General features: G+C 28.9%; 1 protein-coding gene across 2 annotated transcripts; it reads left to right on the top strand.

The window, feature by feature from the left end:
• The first annotated feature begins 1,701 nt into the window (after window positions 1-1,701).
• Window positions 1,702-20,803, top strand: LOC107453697 (uncharacterized). 2 transcript variants are annotated; one of them, XM_016070615.3, is made up of 2 exons: window positions 1,702-2,567; window positions 19,450-20,803. In XM_016070615.3, exons 1-2 carry the CDS (start codon window positions 2,468-2,470, stop codon window positions 20,178-20,180), a joined length of 831 nt encoding a protein of 276 aa, XP_015926101.2. In that variant the 5' UTR covers window positions 1,702-2,467; the 3' UTR covers window positions 20,181-20,803. The 2 variants fall into 2 exon arrangements, with proteins under 2 accessions (XP_015926101.2, XP_071033626.1); XM_071177525.1 differs by lacking the exon at window positions 1,702-2,567 and adding an exon at window positions 15,008-15,129 and having other exon boundaries at window positions 19,450-20,292.
• Window positions 20,804-22,450: the final 1,647 nt, after the last annotated feature.

The following is a 22,450-nucleotide window of genomic DNA, read 5'->3' as shown; positions in this document are numbered from 1 at the left end:
CATCTAAAATTCCAATGCTTTTATCATATTTTAATTCGGAATTTTTTACAGTATAGTAATGCTGCACCTATAAAATAAATCTATTTAAATTTAAAAAAATAATCCTATGTATGAAAAGCATCTTACATTTTAAAGCAAGATATTCGAATCATTTAAAAGTTTAAATCACGTAAAATACCTTTTTTACATTTAAACCAAATTAAGTGGAAAAGGATGGTTGTTTTAACAATTATTTAAATGTAGAAATTTCGCCATTTTTGGAGGATTTCGAAAAATATTTTTTTTGCCCCTAATGATTGTTTTATTTGATTGATTTATTGAAATTTAGCTAAAATTAATTTGCTTATTTTATGAAATTCTCCATAAAATAAGGTGCAACCTTCATTAAATACACCTTCACCCCAATTTTACTCTAAGTAATAATGTATAGTGAGTAGGTTGTTGGAAATTTTAGCGAGTGTTCAACCACTGTATTATTCAAATATAATGCAACCTTAATATGGTGCTAAACTGAGCCATATTATCATAATTCTTAAATGTGATTACACGATATTATGATTCAAATTAAACGGAAATATGGTACAAATTAACACCTTGTCGTAGTTACTGCAAATTTGCACCGTATCATGCCATAAAGTTGAACCGATTTTTACAGATAGTGTTTTAATTAACCTTTGGAAAAAAGCATGTCAACTCAGTTTTGAAAATGTTTTAACACTCTCAATTTTTTAATAAAATATCTTTCAAAAGTAATTTAATAAATTTTTCCGTTGTTCCTTTTTAATAATAATAGATATTATTATTTTGGTGATAAGTGCTATTTTTATAAAGACAGAAAAAGTCACTATATCCCGGTGTTTTTAAAAAAAACATGAATCAACTTAAAAGTACAAATTCAGACATTGACTTACAGTTGTTACGACTTACAGATTGTATCTCAACTATTTTTATTTGTGCTTAACACAGGGATTTCAATTTTTGTTTATTTTCTTAAAGGTTACTTTGTAAAAAAATCTATTGTTTGTTAATTTAGTGACTGTATGTAGCATGTTTAACATATTTTCTGAGAGTTTAAAAATCTGAAATTTATTTCAAGACATCATCTGAATTCGAATAATGTCACGGATAAGATAAATTATACATATTCAACAAATATTTCCCATTGTTTGCTATTTTCGAAAACTATTTACTCAACCTTCATCTGAAAAAGGCCGTATTAACTAAGATAGATGCATCACTGTTTGAATCAAAGCAACGCATTTTTTTTTAACCTTTCAAGGTTCTAATCAGTTTCTCTCTTCTGAAATGACAATATCGCATAACTTTTTTTTTCTTATGCCTCTCGCGTTAAAATAACAAGAAATCCTCGAGAAAAGGTATAAAAGAAACAAAGGAAAAGAACATATCGCCGCGAACCATAAGAGGAAAAGGAAAGTGAATTCCGAAAGGTATTCCGAAAAAAGTGAAAGGAAAATGGAACTTTTTTGTACGTCCTGAAGAGCTAAGAGAGTGAATTTTAAATCCAGAAGCGACGGATTATGTCGTACAACAAATATTGTAAATTAGCGTTTGTTTCGCTTGAATCTGTGCGACCATTTAACACGTCATTTGGCCTGTCGTTACGCTAGAGGTGAATAATCACCCGCATGGAACAACAGAAACACACTCTTATGTTGTTCCATTTGGAAGACTTTTTCCTGCCTTTTCAACCATTCGAATGTGGGTGTTACAACAGAAAAGAACTGATAGTGTTTGGGTAAAAACTTTTACCTTTTGGAAGATAGTTTTTCACCGTTATGGCTGCTTTTTGGTTATATCTTGGCCATTATTATGTGACGACAGCTTCCAAACGATAATTGGTTGAGTTTATGCCGACAAAATAGTCATTAATTTCATAAACTGCTAAACAAATGGAAGTTAAGTTATAATAGCTTGGTTCTAAAACCTTATTTTGTTCCCTATCTTATTTTCATTATAAAATCAATACCATCTATTGATTTTGCCATCTTTGTTTTGACAGTTTTCTGTTGTTATCTCAGCAAATAAAAGATGCTTTTTAAATATTTTCTATGCAAAGGGATAAGGTATTAATACTCCTGGAAATCAATTGGAATACTTTTATTTAATTTATGGATCATTTTTGTCTACTTATAGAAATTTTTGGATAATTAAATAATATTTTCTATATTTAAAGTCATGCATATTCTAGTATGAATCATAGAAAAAATCTGCTGGATCCTTTACAGTTCCTTGCTAAATCCTTTGAAGCTGAAATAAAAACTCACAAAAATATGGGATGAATTTTGAACTCAATTCTTACATTTTAGCATATCATACTGCATGAGAGTTATACAGCTGAAACCTTGAAATTTAGCTTTTACATTTGATTTATGCATCGCTATTAAAATCTGTGACTCAAGTTTGCGAAAACATGTTTTTCAAAAACTAAAACTTTATTATTATACAAATGGATACAACAGCACTAAGAATGACAAGTTTTGCAAAAGCAATTGTTATTTGTGCAATCCTTCATATGCTGTTAACAATGAGAATTACTGATTCGAAAAGTAAGTAAACTTTCTATTTTAATTTGTCACATTATGTTTTTCGTAACATTTTTGTCTTTTTACTTTTCTTTTTTCAAGGGAGGGGATAATACAAACTCCACTGCATTAATTTTCCATCGTGAATCGTACAGTAATTAATAAAATGTTCATTTTCCTGAAATTATTATAGATTTGAAACGAAACTTTAAAGATGTTCAAATCTTGCTACATAAAGCTCATACGCTATCATTTTCTCTTTACGAAGCAAATTCTTCTTTATCCATTTTAAACGTCTTAAATATTTTAAACGAATAAGTCATTTTAAACGAAATAAACTGTGGGTGTTCAAGTTTAAAATATTGCAGTTTTTGCTTCATATTACTACTTCAAATCAACTCCTATTACTCATTTGAAAACTGAATAGTTTTTTTAGTGTTAATGTGAAAAAATGAAAAGGAACCCGAAAAGTGATTTCAATCCGAGTTATGATTCATCCGAAAAGTTTGTATTTTCCCTAGATATCAGCTTACTATTCAAAACATCGTATTTACTATATAAAAATCATGGTGTTTTTTTTCCAAAAACACTCTTATAAGAAATTTTTAAGTATTTCTGATAATTTTATTGCTCCAAGTCTTTAAATTTCAAAAATAATTATTTTAAATTCTCTAAATAATCGCTTAAACTGTTTTAAAAATAAGCTTAAAGATGCAAATTACATTCACCATGACTAATTTTCCTTGCTAAATGTGTGAAGGAATAATTGTATTTAGTTATATTAAACTAAGTGTTTCAAAAGGGTTAATCAAATTCATTAACTAACCGTAAAATGATTTTAAACTCGATTCACCTTTGATAAGGCTTAAGTTGTGTTTTACTTATTTCGTTTGAGTTTGCGATCAATAATTGGTCTATTTTGTCTCAAATTGGTCTTGCTAATGTTGTTGTAGTGCGCAATGTAAAAAACGTAACACTTTAATAACTGTTGATGTAATGATCGGATTTTCAGGTACTAACATGCAATCTTAATAGTTTGACTGGTTGACTTTAAATATGCTAATTAATTTACGCAGATGATATTTTAAGTTAAGAATCCAGGAACAAAACATACTTCCCCTCGACAAACTTACCTATTTTTCAATAGATGTCACGTGTTTCTATAAAATGGATATCATTCAAAAACCACTTTAATTAAATTGAAAATTAAAATAATGCCATCATACCAAGTGATACTGAATATAATTAATATTTATTTTGATGCGCTAAAAGGGAAAACAATGGAAGAAAAGGTACTTATTCATTTCGGGAAACCATAAAAAATCACCGTGCTATTATTGGTATCAATAAAGCTTGATTAATTTTGATAATAGGTATTGCTCATATTGTGGTAATAGATGCTCTTTGAATCGGCAAGAAATATTTCAATAAAAATTTTTAATATAGGTACTAAGGTACCTAACATATGTACTGTAGCAATTAGTTTTTTTAAAGATCCCCTGAAGGAGATAAATGCCGGAAAAATTTCTTGATTGTGTTTAATTTCGACTGTTACGAATTGGCTTCGAGCAATAGCATTATACCAAATAATACTCGGTATAGTTAATATTTATTTTGATAGAACGAACCTTTTAAAACGTGATTTTCTTAATATCATAACATAAAACCACTGGGAAATGCAACAAAGAAAGTTTGGCAATCAAGAAAATTCGAACATGATTTATGATTTTTTTTTAATTACCAATCATTAATAATATTAATCTACACTCTCTGGAACATTATAAAACATACTTCAGCGTGAACCTAACATACATTCTATGAAGTAATTAATCAATGGGTTAATTTGGGCAGAGAAAAATATCCCTGTTGCCTTCCTGTGGTATTTTATTATTATTATATTTGACGGATAAACTCCTTCAAAATAAATTTTATTTGATAAATTTATCCTCCATTAGTCAGTTTAATAATAGTTATACTAAAGAATAATAATGACAACTAGAATATGAGATTAAAATTCTTATGATAAATTGAGCATATATATTACGGCTAATGGAAAATTGATTATATTTTCAGAGTAACTTTAGTATATAGTTATAAAAATATTCAGAATTACTCGTATACATTTTCTGTGCTTTTTGTTTATGTTTAAAACTTACTTTGAATGCTCCCCAGTAAAGTTTAGGGACATAGAACAGAATAGACATTTCTTCATTGAGCTGTAAGTTCAATAATAATATTTACAAAATGAAATTATTGCTTTTAAAATGTGTAATTGTAAGGCTTTAATAGTTTTTTCAAAGGAAAATAAGTATAAAAGAAATAAATTGATTAAAAGCACATAATGTCACACTTTTTAGAAAATGACACAAGTACGGTTTTTTATTTTTTCACTCCATTATTTTCTTATTACGAGGAAAGCAAATATTATTCTTTTTAATCAAAACACAAAAAACTGAGTGGATTCTTGCGTAAAAACCTTTTTTTCCCCTTTTTTGCGAAAAGTAACTGTTGACCACTAAACTATGACACTTGTTTTTTTTCCTAAAAAATACCAATTATCTTGTTTTTGTAAGTTTGCAAAGCTTAATTAGTTTTGCATTAAAACAGATTAAATCTGACAACTTTTCTATAGAAAAAAATGAAAAAAAAGACAAAGCTTGCGCATTTAGAAAAACATTGATTATGGCACAATTTAGGTTATTTTTCATTTAAATAAAAATTTAGACGTTCTAGAAGTATTTCAAGTTATCTTCCTACCAAATAAAATAATAATCTATAATAATTATGCATTTAAATTAATTGTGAATATAACAACAAAGATAAAAATTATGAATTATGAGAGGTAAAAGTTATTAAATATTTTTTGCATCGAGCATTTGACCCAATACATAAAAGTGTCATACTACTTATGTAGCGGTATTGGTTCATTTAAGTTTCAAAAAAAATTATTATATAATACAAATGCAATATACATCTTCCAGCTTTTGTAGTTTTCTTCAATAAAATGAGTGTTTTTGTTCGAAGAATGTGCGCATATATTTAAAATTCATGAAATTCGTTTCTTAATATTTTCAAAACACTATATATTTTTATAACTACTTGAGAAATGATTTACCTCTCCAAAAAAATTTTATAATCTTTCTTCAAGCAAGTATAGAGATTAAATTAATTGGAAAAATACACTTTATACATTCCTTAAGACTTTTAGTTGTTTATTTTTAAACTTTTATTTCCATAAGTTTAAAATAAAGGTAAAAATTAGTCAAAATGCTATATCATAAAAATTAATTGTCAACTTACCCTTTCATACGTTCTCATTCGACACTTATTTAATTATATTTCCCTGAAAGTTATCAATTTTTCTCTCTCATTTTACCACATTTACGTTAATAGTTATTTATGAACCGTTCTTAATATTATCATCTGTTATTATTATGGTTTGAAATTTTGTAATATTCCAACTTTTAGGCTTAAAGCTAAAGGTAAAGTTCCTTCAATGTATTATGAAGTAAAAATATGCAGTTATCTCATTACGCTACATTTTGTTATAAACAAACTAATCAAAATCAAAAGTTATTTTGTTTTTTATTAAGATATTTAATAATTCACTTATGTTTTACAATTTTTAAATGGTAAGAAAGTTGGGTGGGATTTTGTAATAAATGCTATGTAAAACTGTAACCAGTCAGCGCATGCAAATAAAATAATGAATACAAATTAACTACTTAAAATTGAAAAGTAATATAAGAAATTAATTGCCCGCCCTATTGCTAAATAGTCGCTTTAGCGGAAAACATTTAATAAGTTTTTATAGTAACCAAAAACTAAATACGAATTCCAAAAAGAATTTGTGAATTAAGAAACAATTCAGTGGTAATTGAGCAAAATGCTTAGGTTTAAATTTTAACTTTTATTCCAATAAAATCAATCTTTTAATCAGCGAAACATAATTCAAGTCATTGCAATAAACTATTTGGTACCTTTTTATAGAATAATTTTTAATTTTGATGTAACAATCTTTACATCGGCAGTAAATAAAAATTATTGCGTTGAATTCGAGTATGGAGTCACTAAGTATAAGAACGAAAACTGAAAATCGTTGTTTTCACCACAGTATTTCTAAACTTCAAAAGTACTAGAAAGCTACGCATCGAAATTCGTGATTAAATTCTCAGCCTTGTTTTCAAAAATATTTTCCATAATATTTGCTAGAAACGCTCGAGACTGTTAAAAATAAAATTATTCAGCTTCAACTGCTTTTTAAACAAGTGAAATCTTCCAGTTTATTTATCTTCCTTGGCAGCAAATTTTGGCTATTTCTGAATTAAAATTCTATCGTAATACTGGTAACGATTTACATCACTGCCCAAAATGCTTATTTGGCGCTTATTCAAAACATTTGGCAACTGTAAAGCTGTCACTTTTACGATTTATGTTTCCAGTCGCAGCTTTTTGAGTGGTACGGATTGAACTCAAACATTGCGGAGCTTTATTTAGCCAAAATAATAAAAAAAATAGTCACGTGATTTTACCACAAAGATTGGTCAGGTGAAATAGATTTAAGAGGAAAACTACTTTTTCCTGGGAATACGCTTTTCTTTTTAAAATATGCTATTGCATTGCTTGAAAATTGTCCTTCAAATAAAATTTAGGTTGCAAAGAGAAAAAATTGAATAAAAAAACACACTTAGTTAGAGAATGCGCGTTTTTGTTTATTCCTTAAATATGTTTCCGTTAATTAATTAAATTTAGCGACTAAATTATTTTTAAAAATACATTATTTAGAAAAAAAATGGCATTTTTTGTCCTTCCTCAGAACAAATTCACTGATTGAATCATTACAGAATTGGGGAGCTTTAGCTTCTACAATGATAAGTCACATTTTGAAATTGTTGGAGAGAACTATTTTTTTCCAAGATTTTTTGAAAGACAATAAGATATTCATGAGCATTGTGAAGTTATCTAGTGAAAATTCTGGTACCTTTTAAATTACCAATGTGGAAACAATGCCAAAGAATAGTTTGAGGTAAAAATATATTCTTTGGAAAAGTGTGAGTTACACTATATTACCTCAAACTTTGAAATTCTTAAAAGCTGTACTTTGTACGAAATTATTTTTGAGCAAACAAGCTTTATTGTTCCGAGTAAAATGTTTATATTTCTCAGATATGGAAAATAAGCAAAAAAGTGAGAATTACACTAAATTTTTAACCCATCACTTCGCAAAACTATTAAAATCATATTTTCGAGAATGAGGCTAACCACCCTGCCTTGAAGATTAATAATCTGAGTCAAACGAAAAGAGTATATTTATTCGATGAAAGGTCGTTTCATGTGTTATTAATAGTTAATAATTAATCCTAGAAATATCAAGATTCAAATTAACACTGTGTACAAATTTAGGTGGATATTGTCATATTATACACTTTTCAGGAGATTTCCTCCTTTTCTACACTGTAATTCCTGATCAAATTACGGTATAAAGTGCTGACATTTTGGGTACATCATCCGTAAATCCATTTTAATGAAAAATTTGTTTTTAACCGTTAAATAATATTCCGTAATTTTTGAAATAATATTTCTTTAATGAGAGTGATTTAGTGATTTTGTGTTAATTATTGCTGCAAAAAATTACGGTTTAGCAGATTTTTTTGTTCCCTGAATGCCTGTACTTTTTGTTGTAATTTGCTCCGGAATTTTTTACAGTGTAGCCAAATGGTAAGAATTGATAAATGGTATTTGATAATTATTCGGAATGCAGGGTTCGCGTACACCTTAACTGATTTAAAAAGTGGAGCAAAATTAATAAAATATATTTTAAGAAGTTTGTATTTCCCAGTATACTTAATATTTTCAAATTAATATGCCTATTCGTTAAAGCTGTAAAATAGAATTTATAATTTTTAAGTAAAAACTAATAACAATAAATTTGTAACTTTTTTATTAGATAATTAAGAGCACTTTTTAAATTTTCTAAGGACCATACGAATCTTGAAAGGATTTCGATATCCATAAACCTTGTTCCTTTAGCAATTTCCTTTTGATTGGGGGGCTGGTTTTGGAGATGAAGCATTTCACCAGAACTTACTTTCCTAACCTTAAAAACTTAATAAAGAAACATGGTTTAAGGAACTTAATGAAATTAAGTTCGACAAAACTGAAGAGCACTCCGAAAAATTCACTTTAAAAATTGTTTTTGAAACTTTTTAAGCAGAATTCAGAAATGCATTATATCAGCTCTCCGTATAACGCAAATGCGGGTTAATTCCATCAAAAAGTCCTCCACGAAGGTTGGTTTGTTCTAATGCTTGATCCTGGAGCTCCCTTATGCTTGATCCTGGAGTTGTCGTCTGGGTTGAATTCAAAATTACAAGGCTATGGAGTTGAAGATTGATAGTCGTAAACGCGGAATGGGGTGGCTGCTTAACTCCGGTAATGAAATAAAGTTATATAAAATTGGTTTGTAAATCACATGCTATATTCTGGAATCATTAGATCAAGTCTGGAAATGAATGGCCGCTCCTAGCATTATTACCGCTACTACATATCATTTTCAATTCCGACTGTGCTGGTATATTTACCTATCAGAAATTTTATATTGATCAAATAGTTCTTGATCTTGCCGGATTAAAAATGATCTCATGAAAATCAGTCGAGCCATTCTGTTCATCATTAATCTCACCAAAAAAAGTTATTTAAAAGACATTAAAAGGAAATAAAAACAAATTAACACTTAAGTTTATCAAGTTTATACTCTCACGCTAAATGTTGTGAAAGTGTTTTCTCACAGTAGTGCGTGAAATGAAATCAAGAGGCATGACTACTTGAGCTTTTCCTTGGATGTTGTCCAAGCGTGTGTGACCGTTGATTCCTAACCGCACCAATGACCACGAATAAACTTGAAATTCGATGTTTGACTTAGTTGTAATTTAGAAAAAGTGGGAAATTGAAAACACCATAAGCTGTGGCACGCGCTGCTAGTTTCTAGATTGTTCGTGATTATACTAAACGGTGATTTGTCTTAATTGATTTCTCTCAAAGAAAAACCCAAGTAAACGTTTTAAAATTTTCAATTGCTTAAGAACGAGGTTTGTTTAAAAGCGTTTAAGTCATGCACCAAAGATTGCTTTCTTCTTTGCTTTGGTTTTTAAGAACTTTTTGGCACTTAGAGAATATTACAGAATGTACGAAACATGCCCTTTGCCAAGATGGGTTTTCCTTCAAAATGTTTTCAAATATAGTTTACTTTGACCACGTTTTATCGTACATGCTCAAATCTTCTATAAGCTCTGTATCAGGGAATCAATAAATCAAAAAACTACAAGTTCTATAAATTAATAAATCAATGAGTGAACAATTATGTATTAATTATATGGTGAATGATTGCATCTTTAAAACCATAATTCACTCATTAATTGAATAACATATTCTTTTATTGGCTCTTACTCTGAGAAAAAAAGTATGGTCTAACTACCAGAATATGGTAAAATGAATCATGCTTCTGGCTCAATAGGAACACCGAAAAGCTCTGTAATTTTTAGGAAGTGCCTTTGGTTACGACGATTGTAAAATAAACATTAAAATATGATTTAACAGCATATGATAAAATTTGGCAAATATGGTAAAATTTAGTAATTTTTTCGTGATTTGGTGATTTTTTTTCATTAGCATGGTATAAAAACCATTTATTCTGTTAAATTTATTTTTCAGTTTCTGTATTTTTTACTAAATGTGTGGTAGTAAAACCTATTATTGTGAAAAACAGAATGGACGGTAAACCATTACCATTTAAAGGGAAAATTTATCAAATTGATTGTTAAATAACCTTATATTATTTCTATAACCGTCGTTGAATAGTCGACCCAATTTCGAGTACCAATGTTCAACTCCGTAGCTTTGTAGTTTTGATCCTGATGCAGAAGACAAGGGAACTCCTGGATCAAGTATTGGGAGAAATTTCCCTTCGTGGAGGACTTTTTGATCTAACTAACCCGAATTTGCGTTTTATGGTTAAGAAAATCACGACAACTTCCCTCTGTTAGCCTGACGGCAAAGAGACTGTACCCGATGGACCGTCTACCACTGTGGATATTTGACGTCAGAACTGTGGTCAGGGCGGGCCGTGTGAGAGATTCTTATCGAACAACCATTGCTGGGATTCTAACCAGGGTCAACTCATTAAGAGGCAAGCATTCTATCCCCTGAGTCACCGCTATTCAACCGAATATTTTTATTTTATTAACCAAAATAATGGGTTTTTGTTTTAACTAAAATATCATTTTCATAAGTTACAGTAATTTTTCCACCGTGTAATCGCTAATCTTTATTTTTTTTTGTCTCAACTATTTATCTGCTGATTCACTGCTTTGCTCATTTGTTAACTTGCACATTTGCAAACGAACTTATTGAACCTTATATAATACCACTCATTCAATGATTTGATTACTTGTAATCGTTAGATCATATTGATCTCTAACAAGATTTCCTTCATATTTATGTTTATAGTTTTGTTTTCACATACTAGTGTAATCTTTTTTAATTTAAAGCTTTATGTTAATATAATATTCCACTGTTTCTAAATAATTTATACAAGCTAAATTTTTTCAATCTGTTGTTCTATTAGTCATATAATGTATCACTCCTCTTGTAAAATGTTTAAAAATACTTGGTGTAAATTGCTATATAGTATTAAATTTGCATATAATGTAAATATAAAACAATGATATATATGTATATAAATACATCCAATAATGTTCATATCTAATACCTTTCTCTATTACTACATTCCAACAATAATTGGAAAATAGTCATAAGAAATTATACACATTTTCACGAGTAATTTTAGTAGAAGCTACCCTTTAAATTGTTTCATATTGCAATAAGAGAATTGCCCATCCCCTAGCTCTGTAGAAGTATTTTAAACTTATTACTTGGCTGTTACTTTTACTCGATTATACTCTAATGTTCAGGCGATTTTTCACTTAGCAATAAAGTTTAAAGCTTTCAGAAGTTTAAGAGATCGACAAAAAATTACGAAAGAAAATATGTATTTTTGAACACCCTACACCAGAAAATCAAGCAAAAAAGCTTGCAACTTGAATTGATTACTTTGGTTGCTATTTGCAATGACTGCATAAAATTTCGATAATCTAGCTTAAATATTTATGCAAATATGAACATTTTTATTAAAAACTAATTTTTTTTGTCTAATGTTTTTTTTGCTATAATTTTAAAAATATTCTGTAAAATTAGACAAAATTTTTGAAAAATGTAAAGTAAATTACAAAATTATCGTTTTAAAATTTTAAAAAAATTTGTGAAAAGAATGCGCAAGAGTATTTACAGCAGTATTTTTGTACTGAGCATGTGCGGAAAAAAAATTTAAAATAATTTTTTTCATAATTTTATAGTGAATCGTATTTGGCAACTAATAGAGAAAAAAAATCTGATTTAAATATCTTAAAAAATTTAAAAGTTTCAAGCAATTTTCTAAGTAGTTTTTGTACTTTTTAAAGGAAAGCTCAAAATAATAAGCGCTTTTTCACAAATTTTATCAAATGGTATTGCAAATTACACTACCCTATAATGACTGGACAGCAAAAACAAGATTAAATATACTAAAAACCTCTTATCGTTTTGAACTTTCTTTAAAAAAGTATGAAAACTACTTAGAAAAATGCGTAAAACTCTTTAAGTTTTTAAATCAAATTTTTTCCATTCGTTGCCAACTACGATTCACTACAAAATTATGAAAAATTAATTTTAAATTTTTTCCGCGCATGCACAGCACAAAAGAACTACTTTCAATACTGATATCTTGCGCATTTTTTAACATTCAAATTTTAAAACAACAATTTTGTAATGTTTTGCTCCAAAAATTATGCTGAATATTTTTAATTTACTGAATATTTTTAAAGTTATAGCAAAAAATGAGACACAAAGAATAGTTTTTTTTTATAAAAATGTTCGTACCTCTACAAATATTTAAGATAGATTTACAAACTTTTGTGCAGTCATTGCAAATAACAACCACAGTAATTGATGCAAGTTACAAGCTCATTCCTTGATTTTTTTGTCATAGGGTGTTCAAAAATACCTGTTTTCTTTTGTAATTTATTGTCGGTCCCTAAAACCCTGAAAGCTTTAAACTTTATTGCAAAGTATGAAAAATGGCATGAACCAAACACTTCTAAAATAACAAAATAGTCCTCTAAGTATTTATGAGAAATTCAAGAAAATATCAAAAACTGAAAGCGTCTCTTCTATTATTGTAATATAACAAAATAGTCCTCTAAGTATTTCTTGAGAAGTTCAAAAAAAAATATCAAAAGACGAAAGTGTCTCTTATATTATTGTAATAAAACAAAATAGTCCACTAAGTATTTCTTGAGAAATTCAAAAAGAAAATCAAAACCCGAAAGTGTCTCTTCTATTATGGTAATAAAACAAAATAGTCCACTAAGTATTTCTTGAGAAATTAAAAAAAAAAATATCAAAAACCGAAAGTGCCTCTTCTATTATTGTAATAAAACAAAATAGTCTACTATTATTACTTGAGAAATTCAAAAAAAAAAAATCAAAACCCGAAAGTGCCTCTTCTATTATTGTAGGGTAGTAATATCATATACGGTGGGCGAACTGTAGAGAACAATAGACGAAAACTTTTGATTTTCTTCCTGAAAAGAGATTTGTAACTTTTTAAATATTAAATTGAAGAATTACACTCATGGACAAAAAAATTTGCGCACCAAGGAGTCGTCAAAATTAAACGAAATTTTACATACGTAATGACTACTTTGATGTAAGTAAATGATTAGAAAATCAAAGAAAAACGATAATCTTTGATGATAATGTCCATGAGTGTATTTTTAATATATTATTTTGAAACTGAGATTCTTTATTCCAAAATGAAGCACTGTCACTTATATTTGATTAGAGAGTTTATTACTTATTACTGAATCTAACTGTCCAAGTTGCACCGTCATGAAATCCTTTATTTCTTTTGGCAACAAAGCAAATGTGTTATCGCATACTTTGCATCAGCATGACACATTACTTTCAAAAGATAACATCTTAACAAACGCCTAAAAAGCTATTACGGGCGTTGACTCGCAGTGTTGGCTCAGAAAACTTATTTGATGTCAATCTAAAAGGTAGCGGTTATGATTAATTTGCATGATGTTTTAAATATTTCTTAATAGATATTGCCATTTAAGAGTACCTTATCTATTTCTCAGGAACTCGCCATTTTATGGCTCCACATTGATCTATCTGTCAAACCGTGGATTGAAGACGGAAATAAAAACGAGATTATGCGTTTCATTTAGGGCAGTTTTTAGAAGGCTCAGTTGTAATATAAAATGATGCTTTTTTACGAATAATATGCTATTTTTTTAACTGTTGTGCGTTTACAACTGTTACTCATAACTGTTAGGTCAAGTTTAGCCAATCTAGAGCCAGCGCTGTTTACGCATATTTGGAAAATGACGCAAAACGTCAATATAGTAAAAAGTAACAGTTTTGTGAGAGTAAAAAGCGTTTGTGGTCTAATTTTTTAATATTTAAAAACTTTCTCCGATGCTGCATTACCTGGGCTCATAAAAATTTGCAAAAACTGAGAATACGGCAGTGATTTTGATAATTTCCATCTAGGTGGTAAAAGGTCACCAAATTAGAGATGTTTTTAAAAAGTTAAATAACTTAAAATATTTAAGTAATTTGTCTGTTCTAAAATCCAGATAATTCTTCACGGCAAGATGGCATATATAGTCATCATCAGTAATAAAATCATCACATTGTTTTAAGTGTAAGGCACTTAAACTATGGCATTTTTTTTCCTTAGTGACAGAACTTTGAAAAATCAAGTTAAAATAATCATAAAAAGAATAGAATAAAAAAGCAACAAAAAATAGTACAAATAAAAGAAAAAAAGAGTACAATGGATAAAATGTGAAGCAATATTTTAGCAATTTTTTTAAAATCAATTCTAGAATGCATAATAAGATCAGGAAGATTTTTATTATTTATTATTATTTTATTATTATTTTAAGTATTATTATTTTTAATAGCCCATAAATAATCGCCTTATTTAGGGACTTGACGGAATAAATTAATGTTCTTACCAATGATAGAGATACGTTCCTAAACTCGAAAATGAGCCTTTGCAAATTGTTAAATAATCTATTTTTCCTTACACAATAAACTCTTACGTTGTAAATCGAAAAATCTTTGTTTTCTTTAAGTTCATTTCTATATATAAATAAAGCAGAACATAGAATGTCACGGACGAATCAATTAATAAGCTTAATGTAGCATATACTTTCCGAAGAAATGTTATAAAATAATTACATATCTGAATTTAAACTCAAACATGCACATTAGTCCACGAGGAAAAGTTCATTCAATATCATAGCTATCAGATTCATTCTAGTGGATATCATTATTTTTTCTTTTAATTCTTTGCCCAAATTTAATGAGACGTATCTTAAATTCGCTACATTTTAATTCATGGATCACTAGAAACAACTATCATTACTTAATATGATTGATGATGAAATCATCTATTCTTTCTGCATGGCACTCAAAGGTAATCTTGAAATTAAATTTTGATTTATGAGTTTATGCGTTGTTAATTTTAAATGGTCCGTTCTAGATATAAACTTATAAAATTATACATAGTTTATATCTATATATAATCTTATAATATTGAATATAGTTTATATCTATATATAAACTTATAATATTGTATATAGTTTATACCCATATCCATATCCATTATATCCAGATTTATAATATTGTTTAGCTCCATCCAGTAAAAGGAAAATACTTTTTTTATAAAAATGCATTTAGGTTTTATTTTATATCGCTAGGTTTGTCAAAAAGTATTTTGTTTTCGCTACCTTTAGTCAGATTTTTAAATTATTCTACATTTAAACTGCAGCCTGAATTCAGTAAGAATTTCGGTACATAAAAAAAATTGAAAGAAAAGAAACTATAATTAATCATTTAGTTCTAAACAAAACGAAATTTTATTTTAAAAAATGATTTGTTTAAAATGCGTGTTAAAGGTTTTTAAAATATGCGATTTTACATCTTTATTTTTGTTTCTCTGTTAAATTATTATTAGTTGATGCAACTATATAAATTTTCGTGTAGGAGGGCTTCTTACTCAAATGAAATTTGCAGGGGATCATTAGAATCAAACAGATATAATTGTCCTAAAACTGAAACATCCGTCTCACAATATTAAGATAAAAATTCTGCTTTTAATTCCATTACAGATTCTAGTAAACTCTTTTTAAGTAATTTATATTCTAAAAAAATCATTTTTTTAACCGAAATTATTTTTTACCAACTCCTTAGTAAATATTAATAGGGTTTGCCATTTATCTTTAAAAAAACATTCGTCAGTTCTGATTATTTAATTGAAAAAATGTATTTTTTTCGTTGAAATAATCCGATGTTTTTATAAAATGAGAAAATATAAACTAAAATAAAAAATAAATGTAGACTACTAATAAACATCATTCAGTGGAATTGAATTCAATTGAAAACTAAGTCGTAAATAAATGTGCATTACGTGTCAAATGACACCCTTTAAAATCAAACTACTTTTTGAAATATTTCATTCATTCAGTAAAATATTTCGCATTTGGATTTAAAAAAATCATTTCGCATCCGCTTCCAGCTAAAACTTGCTTTATAATTGAATATGCATTGTACCGTAGATAACGATTATCTGCATCAATTTCTCTTTAGAAACAGCAGATAGTCAATTAAATACGTTAATTTGATTAATGAAATTAAAAAGGTATCCCAATTGTGGTAGAGAAATTCGAAAACAAATTTAATTATTTTTTGTTCTTATCCTAGTGTTTTTGTTCCAATCAGTTTTACAAAATTCTTTTTTGAATTTTTTTAACACAAATTACACTGTTTAAAAATTTAAAAAAATTTCGGCATCTCAAGAACTATCAATTTCGATTATCTCAAGAACTATTTGACAGATGCTAATAAAAATTAGTATAAACATCGATTGATATAATACAAATAAAATAACCTTTCAACATTTGTAATACACACTCATGATCTCGCGTAACACTCATAAGAATCAGATGGTTGCAGAATTGAACAAAAAAGAAAAATTAATTGGTGACCCCTTACACAAGGAAATGTTGAATACGGAAAATTATTCAGATTGATCCTGGTGGTTTTCGGTAAGGGCGTGAGGGTATCTCAGACATGCTCATGTGATTGACGTCTACCAACCGGACCAACCATCAAAATTCGCCAATCAAAAAATGAGCTCTATGTTAGCCACGCATTGTCGTCAAGATGCAATCAGGCACAACTGCACCCTTGACATAGGTCTTCAAAACTTTTTCTCTATATCTCAAACCAGGTAACGTATCTTTCTCAAAAAGTTAGACGAGTGTGCAGCAATTCAAAAGAAACCTGCACAGACAATCCACTACTTCACTGTCGGAAGGGTCAATTTCTTGGACATTGGAAAGAAGAGGGTTCCTTAGTTCTCTCTTTATATGAAAATACGGCCTATTTAAACGAAGGACCCACTATATGCTCGGAAACATCCAAGAAATCAACCAGTATGACAGAGTAATTTGCTGGTGCAAGCTGCTTTCTTGTTGAACAATTGCACATTCATCCGTGTTTATGAGAGTGGCAAGTTGTCTGGTTTGAGGTAAAGTTGTAAGCCTTGTGTTTTGTACTCGGGCGCGTGCAGTTACCTCATTTAAATGGGGGACAACGTGTGACCTTTCCGACAATTTCCTGGAAAGTATAAGGCAGGCGCTCAAGATCCATTCGTATAAAGCATGCCTAAGATGCTTTGGAAAGGTCAATTTGAACCCGCAATGTCTGTCTGAGAATTACCAAAAAAAAAAAAAAACATTGCAACCTTTCAATCAGAAGTTCGAATTTTTTGAGAATTCACAAAGATTAAAACAGAAATGCATAGCATGCAATCAGTACGGATCATCAAGCTTCAGTCACGCTTTTTAAATATATTTTCAATCTTGTTCCTTCGAAACCTCAGAAATTAATAATTTGATTTATATAGTCTTACAATATTATGGAACATCAAATTAATTTTCTGCAACGTAGCATATATTTTCACAATTTTTGCTTTGAGCTTAGTCCTTGTACTCCTAAACAACTCCCTTCTCCGTGTTTAATGTCTGAAAAAAATCCTTCAAATGTTCAACACTCGGAAATTGTTTTAATAAAATATTTTACAGAATATAAGCTTACGTAAAATGTTAAAGAAAAAAATATTATTATTTTATTTGGTAAAATTCAGAGTGGTAAATCATTAACAAAGCTTGAGAGCTTTTCTAACCTATCAATGAGCATGAGGAAATTTTAAAAAGTGGAATATTATTAGAAAATTGCAATAAGTAACTAGTTAAATTTTGATAATTGTTGAAAAAAATTATAAATTTTATCAAAAACTAAACTTTTATCTGTAACAAATATTTTTAATCAGATATTGCTGAAAGCCAAATAACTTTAGTTCTGGTTAAAAATTACATACTCCGCTAGCAATGAAAAGTAAATGTGATCGTAAGCAAAACGTTAAAGGAAGGCAAAAGTCTCAAAAGATGAATAAAGGTTTTACTGATGATTAATTTTTAAAACGTTTCTTTGAAATTGCAAATATATTTTTGCTGACACATTTCTCTAATTGATTCAAAAAGACTAAAATAACATTAAGATATAGCAAAGCAAAGAATGATTAACAAAGCAAAAGGAATCTTCAAGATAACCAAAATACACAAGGCTTTGAACTATCACAAAATGACTCGAGGCTTTAAGTCTTTTTGCAGTAATAACCATGACTCCTAACAGAATATAATGCAATAATAAAACAAGGCGTATAAAGCTACCTGAAATCTGCACTTCATAAATACGTTCTTAGTAGTATAAGCAATTGAGGTAAGGACTAGAAATGGAAAACGACCTAAGTCCAAAAGAGAAAATTTTTCAGGAAAGTTGAAAAATTAAAAACACTCGCATTTAGAATTTGGGGCGTTCTCCATTGCAATCCTTTGTGTTCGTAATTAACTACACCTTGCATTGACTTGCTTACGCTTAGTTTTTAAAAACCTTCTAAAAATTAATTATTATTATCGTGAATTATTTTATTTTATAACCGTCATTGAACAATCGACCTAATTTTTTGGGTTTACGACAACCAATGTTCAACTGCGTAGACTTGTAATTTTGAAATAAATCCAGAAAACAATGAAACTTCTGGATTAAGCATTAGGAGAAAATTGCCTTCGTAGAGGAATTTTTGACGGAACTTACCCGCATTTGCACTACATGGAGCGGAAACCCACAAAAATCACCCACGGTTATCCAGAAGGGAAGGGGACTCTAACCCATGATCCTTCTACCAATGAGGCTATTTTACGTCAGCACTGTGGTCAGTGCTAGCCGGATGCGGAATTCGTATTGATCTGCCATTGCTGGGATTCGAACCTGGTTCACCTCATTGGAAAGCAAACGCTCAACCCGCTGAGCCTCATCGTGAATTATTTGTTATTTTTATCTTTATTTTTGTTCGTTTTATCGTATTATTTTTATCAAACGTGAAATGCCAGGTGACTTATCACAGAGCTCTGATGACATTTAGGACATTTTCTACTTACTGCGCATGCCACAATCAACCAGCGTGATCTTTTTAAATTATTACTACTGGAGTTCTCCTTTTTGCGTTCTTAACTTTGTTTAACTTGGTCTTAAACACATTTCTCTGCAACAAAAAAAATTATATTTACGCTGTTTTTTATTTCTAGCCTTTAATATCCTCTGTATTTCAACTTTCTTATATAACTTTCACACTTGCAACCTTTAATGTTTGATATTTTCTCTTTATTTGCAGGGACATTTTCGTCAGAATCAAAACTTAAGTCTCAAAAGGGTGAATCCAAAGAAACACTTACAACTAACATTTACTATGAAGAGCTTCAACCGGCAGCGGAGCAAAAATACGGTACGAGAACTTTGCCACCGTCTAAACCATATTGCAGTACCAACTGCGATTCCAATAAAACTAATAAAGATACGGAAAACCAAACATCGCCGTCGAGAACGAAATACGACGCCACTAATTACAGCAAAGAACAAAGAGCTACAACTACCGATAAACTCAAAATCACAAATCCAACAAAAATAAATGAGAAGATCAAATTTTCAAAACAGTTTAATCCAACTACAGGAGCAAACGAATCTGGATTTGTACCCATACCCTCACCATTCAAAGCCCAGTCCACCAAGGCAACGACAGCACGCAGACGAGCTAAACTCAGAAGTGTGGACGAACTAGCGGTAAAAGAAAGCAGACAGAATCCGAACTTACTGGGCAATGGTCATTTTGAGATTTTAAGAGGAGGAATATTTTCTGATCATGAAACAAATGAAATTCCTGGGGGTGGTCGTAGAGTGGGCAACACTTATGATCCTTTTGCTTTGCCGCAATTTAGACAGGTGCCTTTCGATGTTGTTCAGTTCCCATCAGTTTATCAAAGATCACAACTACAATTACCGACACATCCTATGTTTTTCCCGAGAGGTGCATTTTCACACAAATCAGAGTTAAAAATCAGACAGTGAACCACCTCCTGTATCATTCTTCTCTGCATATAATGGGGAGGGTATTAGTGCTTCTTTCATACACTGGGAACCATTTCAAACCAAATAAAAAAAAACAACCACGGATTCTTAATCTTCATTTGTGATTTGAAGTTTGAAAAAACTCAAAGAGAAAGTGATGAGAGATCTACAAAAGTTTACCATTTCTTGGAGCCAGGTCAAATTTTAGGGAGCGAGCATGTTTGGAATGGAAAGTAGAGTAACAGCTTTTTGCTTTTATGTAACTGCATTAAGACAATTACTACTTTTATTTTAATATAACTGGATAATTAAGATAAAAAAATTACCAGAGCGAAGAATTAAAACTTATATATTTAAAGACGAAACTTAAGATAAGTGGATGAGGCCATCATAAATGTGATAGTTGAATAATACGTTTAAAGATTTTTTTTTCTTCTTTTTTAATCGGAAAAGAATCACGATTTTCAAGTTTTTAAATTTAACGAAAAGATTGAGTGTCAACTGTAATTTTTCAGACACAGTTGCGAATCCAACGTTTTCAGCACCTGCACGATGTAGTAGAAATAGACGCATATTTTTCTAGAAAGCAGTCGATATAAATAAAGTGTTTACATTTGTATCATAAACATGTTCCCATCTGATGAAGATGAAATTTTATACATATCAGACTCAGAGTTAAAACTGACACGGTAAAACACTTAACATATCATTCTCTATTAGCGCTTTAATTAAGCACACAGAGGGAACCAATTTAAATCAAGCAAAAGTAATAATGGGTTGTAAGGTTCTATTTTTAGTAACCATGGGTTCTATTTCTGAACTATTATTTTAAATATTTGATTTAAAAAAATTATATCATATGATACAAAATTAAATGCATTATAAAATTGATGTGAAATTATACAAAACTAAATCAGTATTTAGATTTTTAGCAAACACAAAAAAAAAAAATATTTTATTAACATTAAAAAAATTTCACATACTTTTTACAATTAAACAACTTGACTTAGTATTATAACCTAACTAAATATATTATGATAACATAAAACCTAATTAAATGTTTTTTCTCCTGACAGACCAGTAAAAATAGTTTTATTATCATCAGATGCAGGTGTTACAAAGAGTTCTGAAAAAAGAAGTATTTTTGAATTTATTTTTGAATTTTTTTTAAAAACAATCAATTAATTTTAAAAAAATTTGCTAACTTAAATGAAAAAGTGATAAAAAAAATTCAGTTATAGGTGCCAATAAAATTATGACACACAGACATAAAATCCTTTTTGTGACATAATCAATGACTGAAATTTATATATTTGTAACATTTACGATTCAACTATAGTAGCAAATAAAATGCAATAATTTCAAATTGCAAAACAAATTGAATTCAATGATGGTTTTATTAGTGATGGTCATCATAAGATAATCTGCAAAATAGGTAAGCATAGCTTAAGAACTGTGCTAACTCACCACTTTTATTCCAGAAAAAATAAAATACGAAGTTTTGAGAATTATTTAAATAAAGTACTAAATGTATAATTTTATAAATAATTGTTAATTGATTTTTTTTTTACTAATTTGTTCATTATAATTGTATTTACCCCTCTAGTTTAAAAATTTAATAGTATCTGTTTATTCTCAAGTTTTTGGCTTAAAATTCTGTAACAATCTTGTGTTGTTTATAATACCTGCTTGTTGCCAGAAAATAGCATCTGATCTGATTTTGTAGTACATTTGACTCTGAGTCAAATGTTCTACAATAAAGAAACAATTTTTAATAATATCCTAAGAATCAAATACAATAAAGTAAAATTTTTAATAGTTATCTATTTATTTTCAACTTGACTCATGGGGCAAAAAAACAGAATTATTTCAGCTTAGCATGGTTTCTAAATTTATATTCCAATGTTAGCGAGATAATTATTTTAAAATGCACTAGAATCTTTACTTCTTTATTTGAGAAACGGTTAAAGATAAGTTATGTGTGTAATCAAACGTAAGCTTAAAAATGAAAAGCATATTAAATTTTAAAAAATTTAAAATGTGTTCAGAACATAATTAAAAAAATTATTTTGTGGCATTAAATCTATTACTAACAACATTTTTATTTAAACGCTGCTTCATCTAATGTAAAGTTTCAATTTTAATTATAAATTTTAAAAAAAATCACAGTAAAAAAAATATTCACAGTAAGTTTTAAAACTTTTAAACAAAGGATTGACTTATTACTAACAGACAAACTGGTTAAACAGATTTTAAAAGTAATTAAGACG

Source organism: Parasteatoda tepidariorum, chromosome 2 (genome assembly GCF_043381705.1).
Source record: "Parasteatoda tepidariorum isolate YZ-2023 chromosome 2, CAS_Ptep_4.0, whole genome shotgun sequence".
Classification (NCBI taxonomy): domain Eukaryota; kingdom Metazoa; phylum Arthropoda; class Arachnida; order Araneae; family Theridiidae; genus Parasteatoda; species Parasteatoda tepidariorum.
Note: the sequence above shows the minus strand (reverse complement) of the source record. Positions and strands in the feature narration are given on the sequence as shown.

Bases quoted from the DNA above. Each gene is read 5' to 3' on its own strand.
- LOC107453697 (XM_016070615.3), top strand. From the start codon at position 2,468: ATGGATACAACAGCACTAAGAATGACAAGTTTTGCAAAAGCAATTGTT. The intron at 2,568-19,449 runs GTAAGTAAACTT...CTTTATTTGCAG, and splicing joins GAGAATTACTGATTCGAAAA to GGACATTTTCGTCAGAATCA.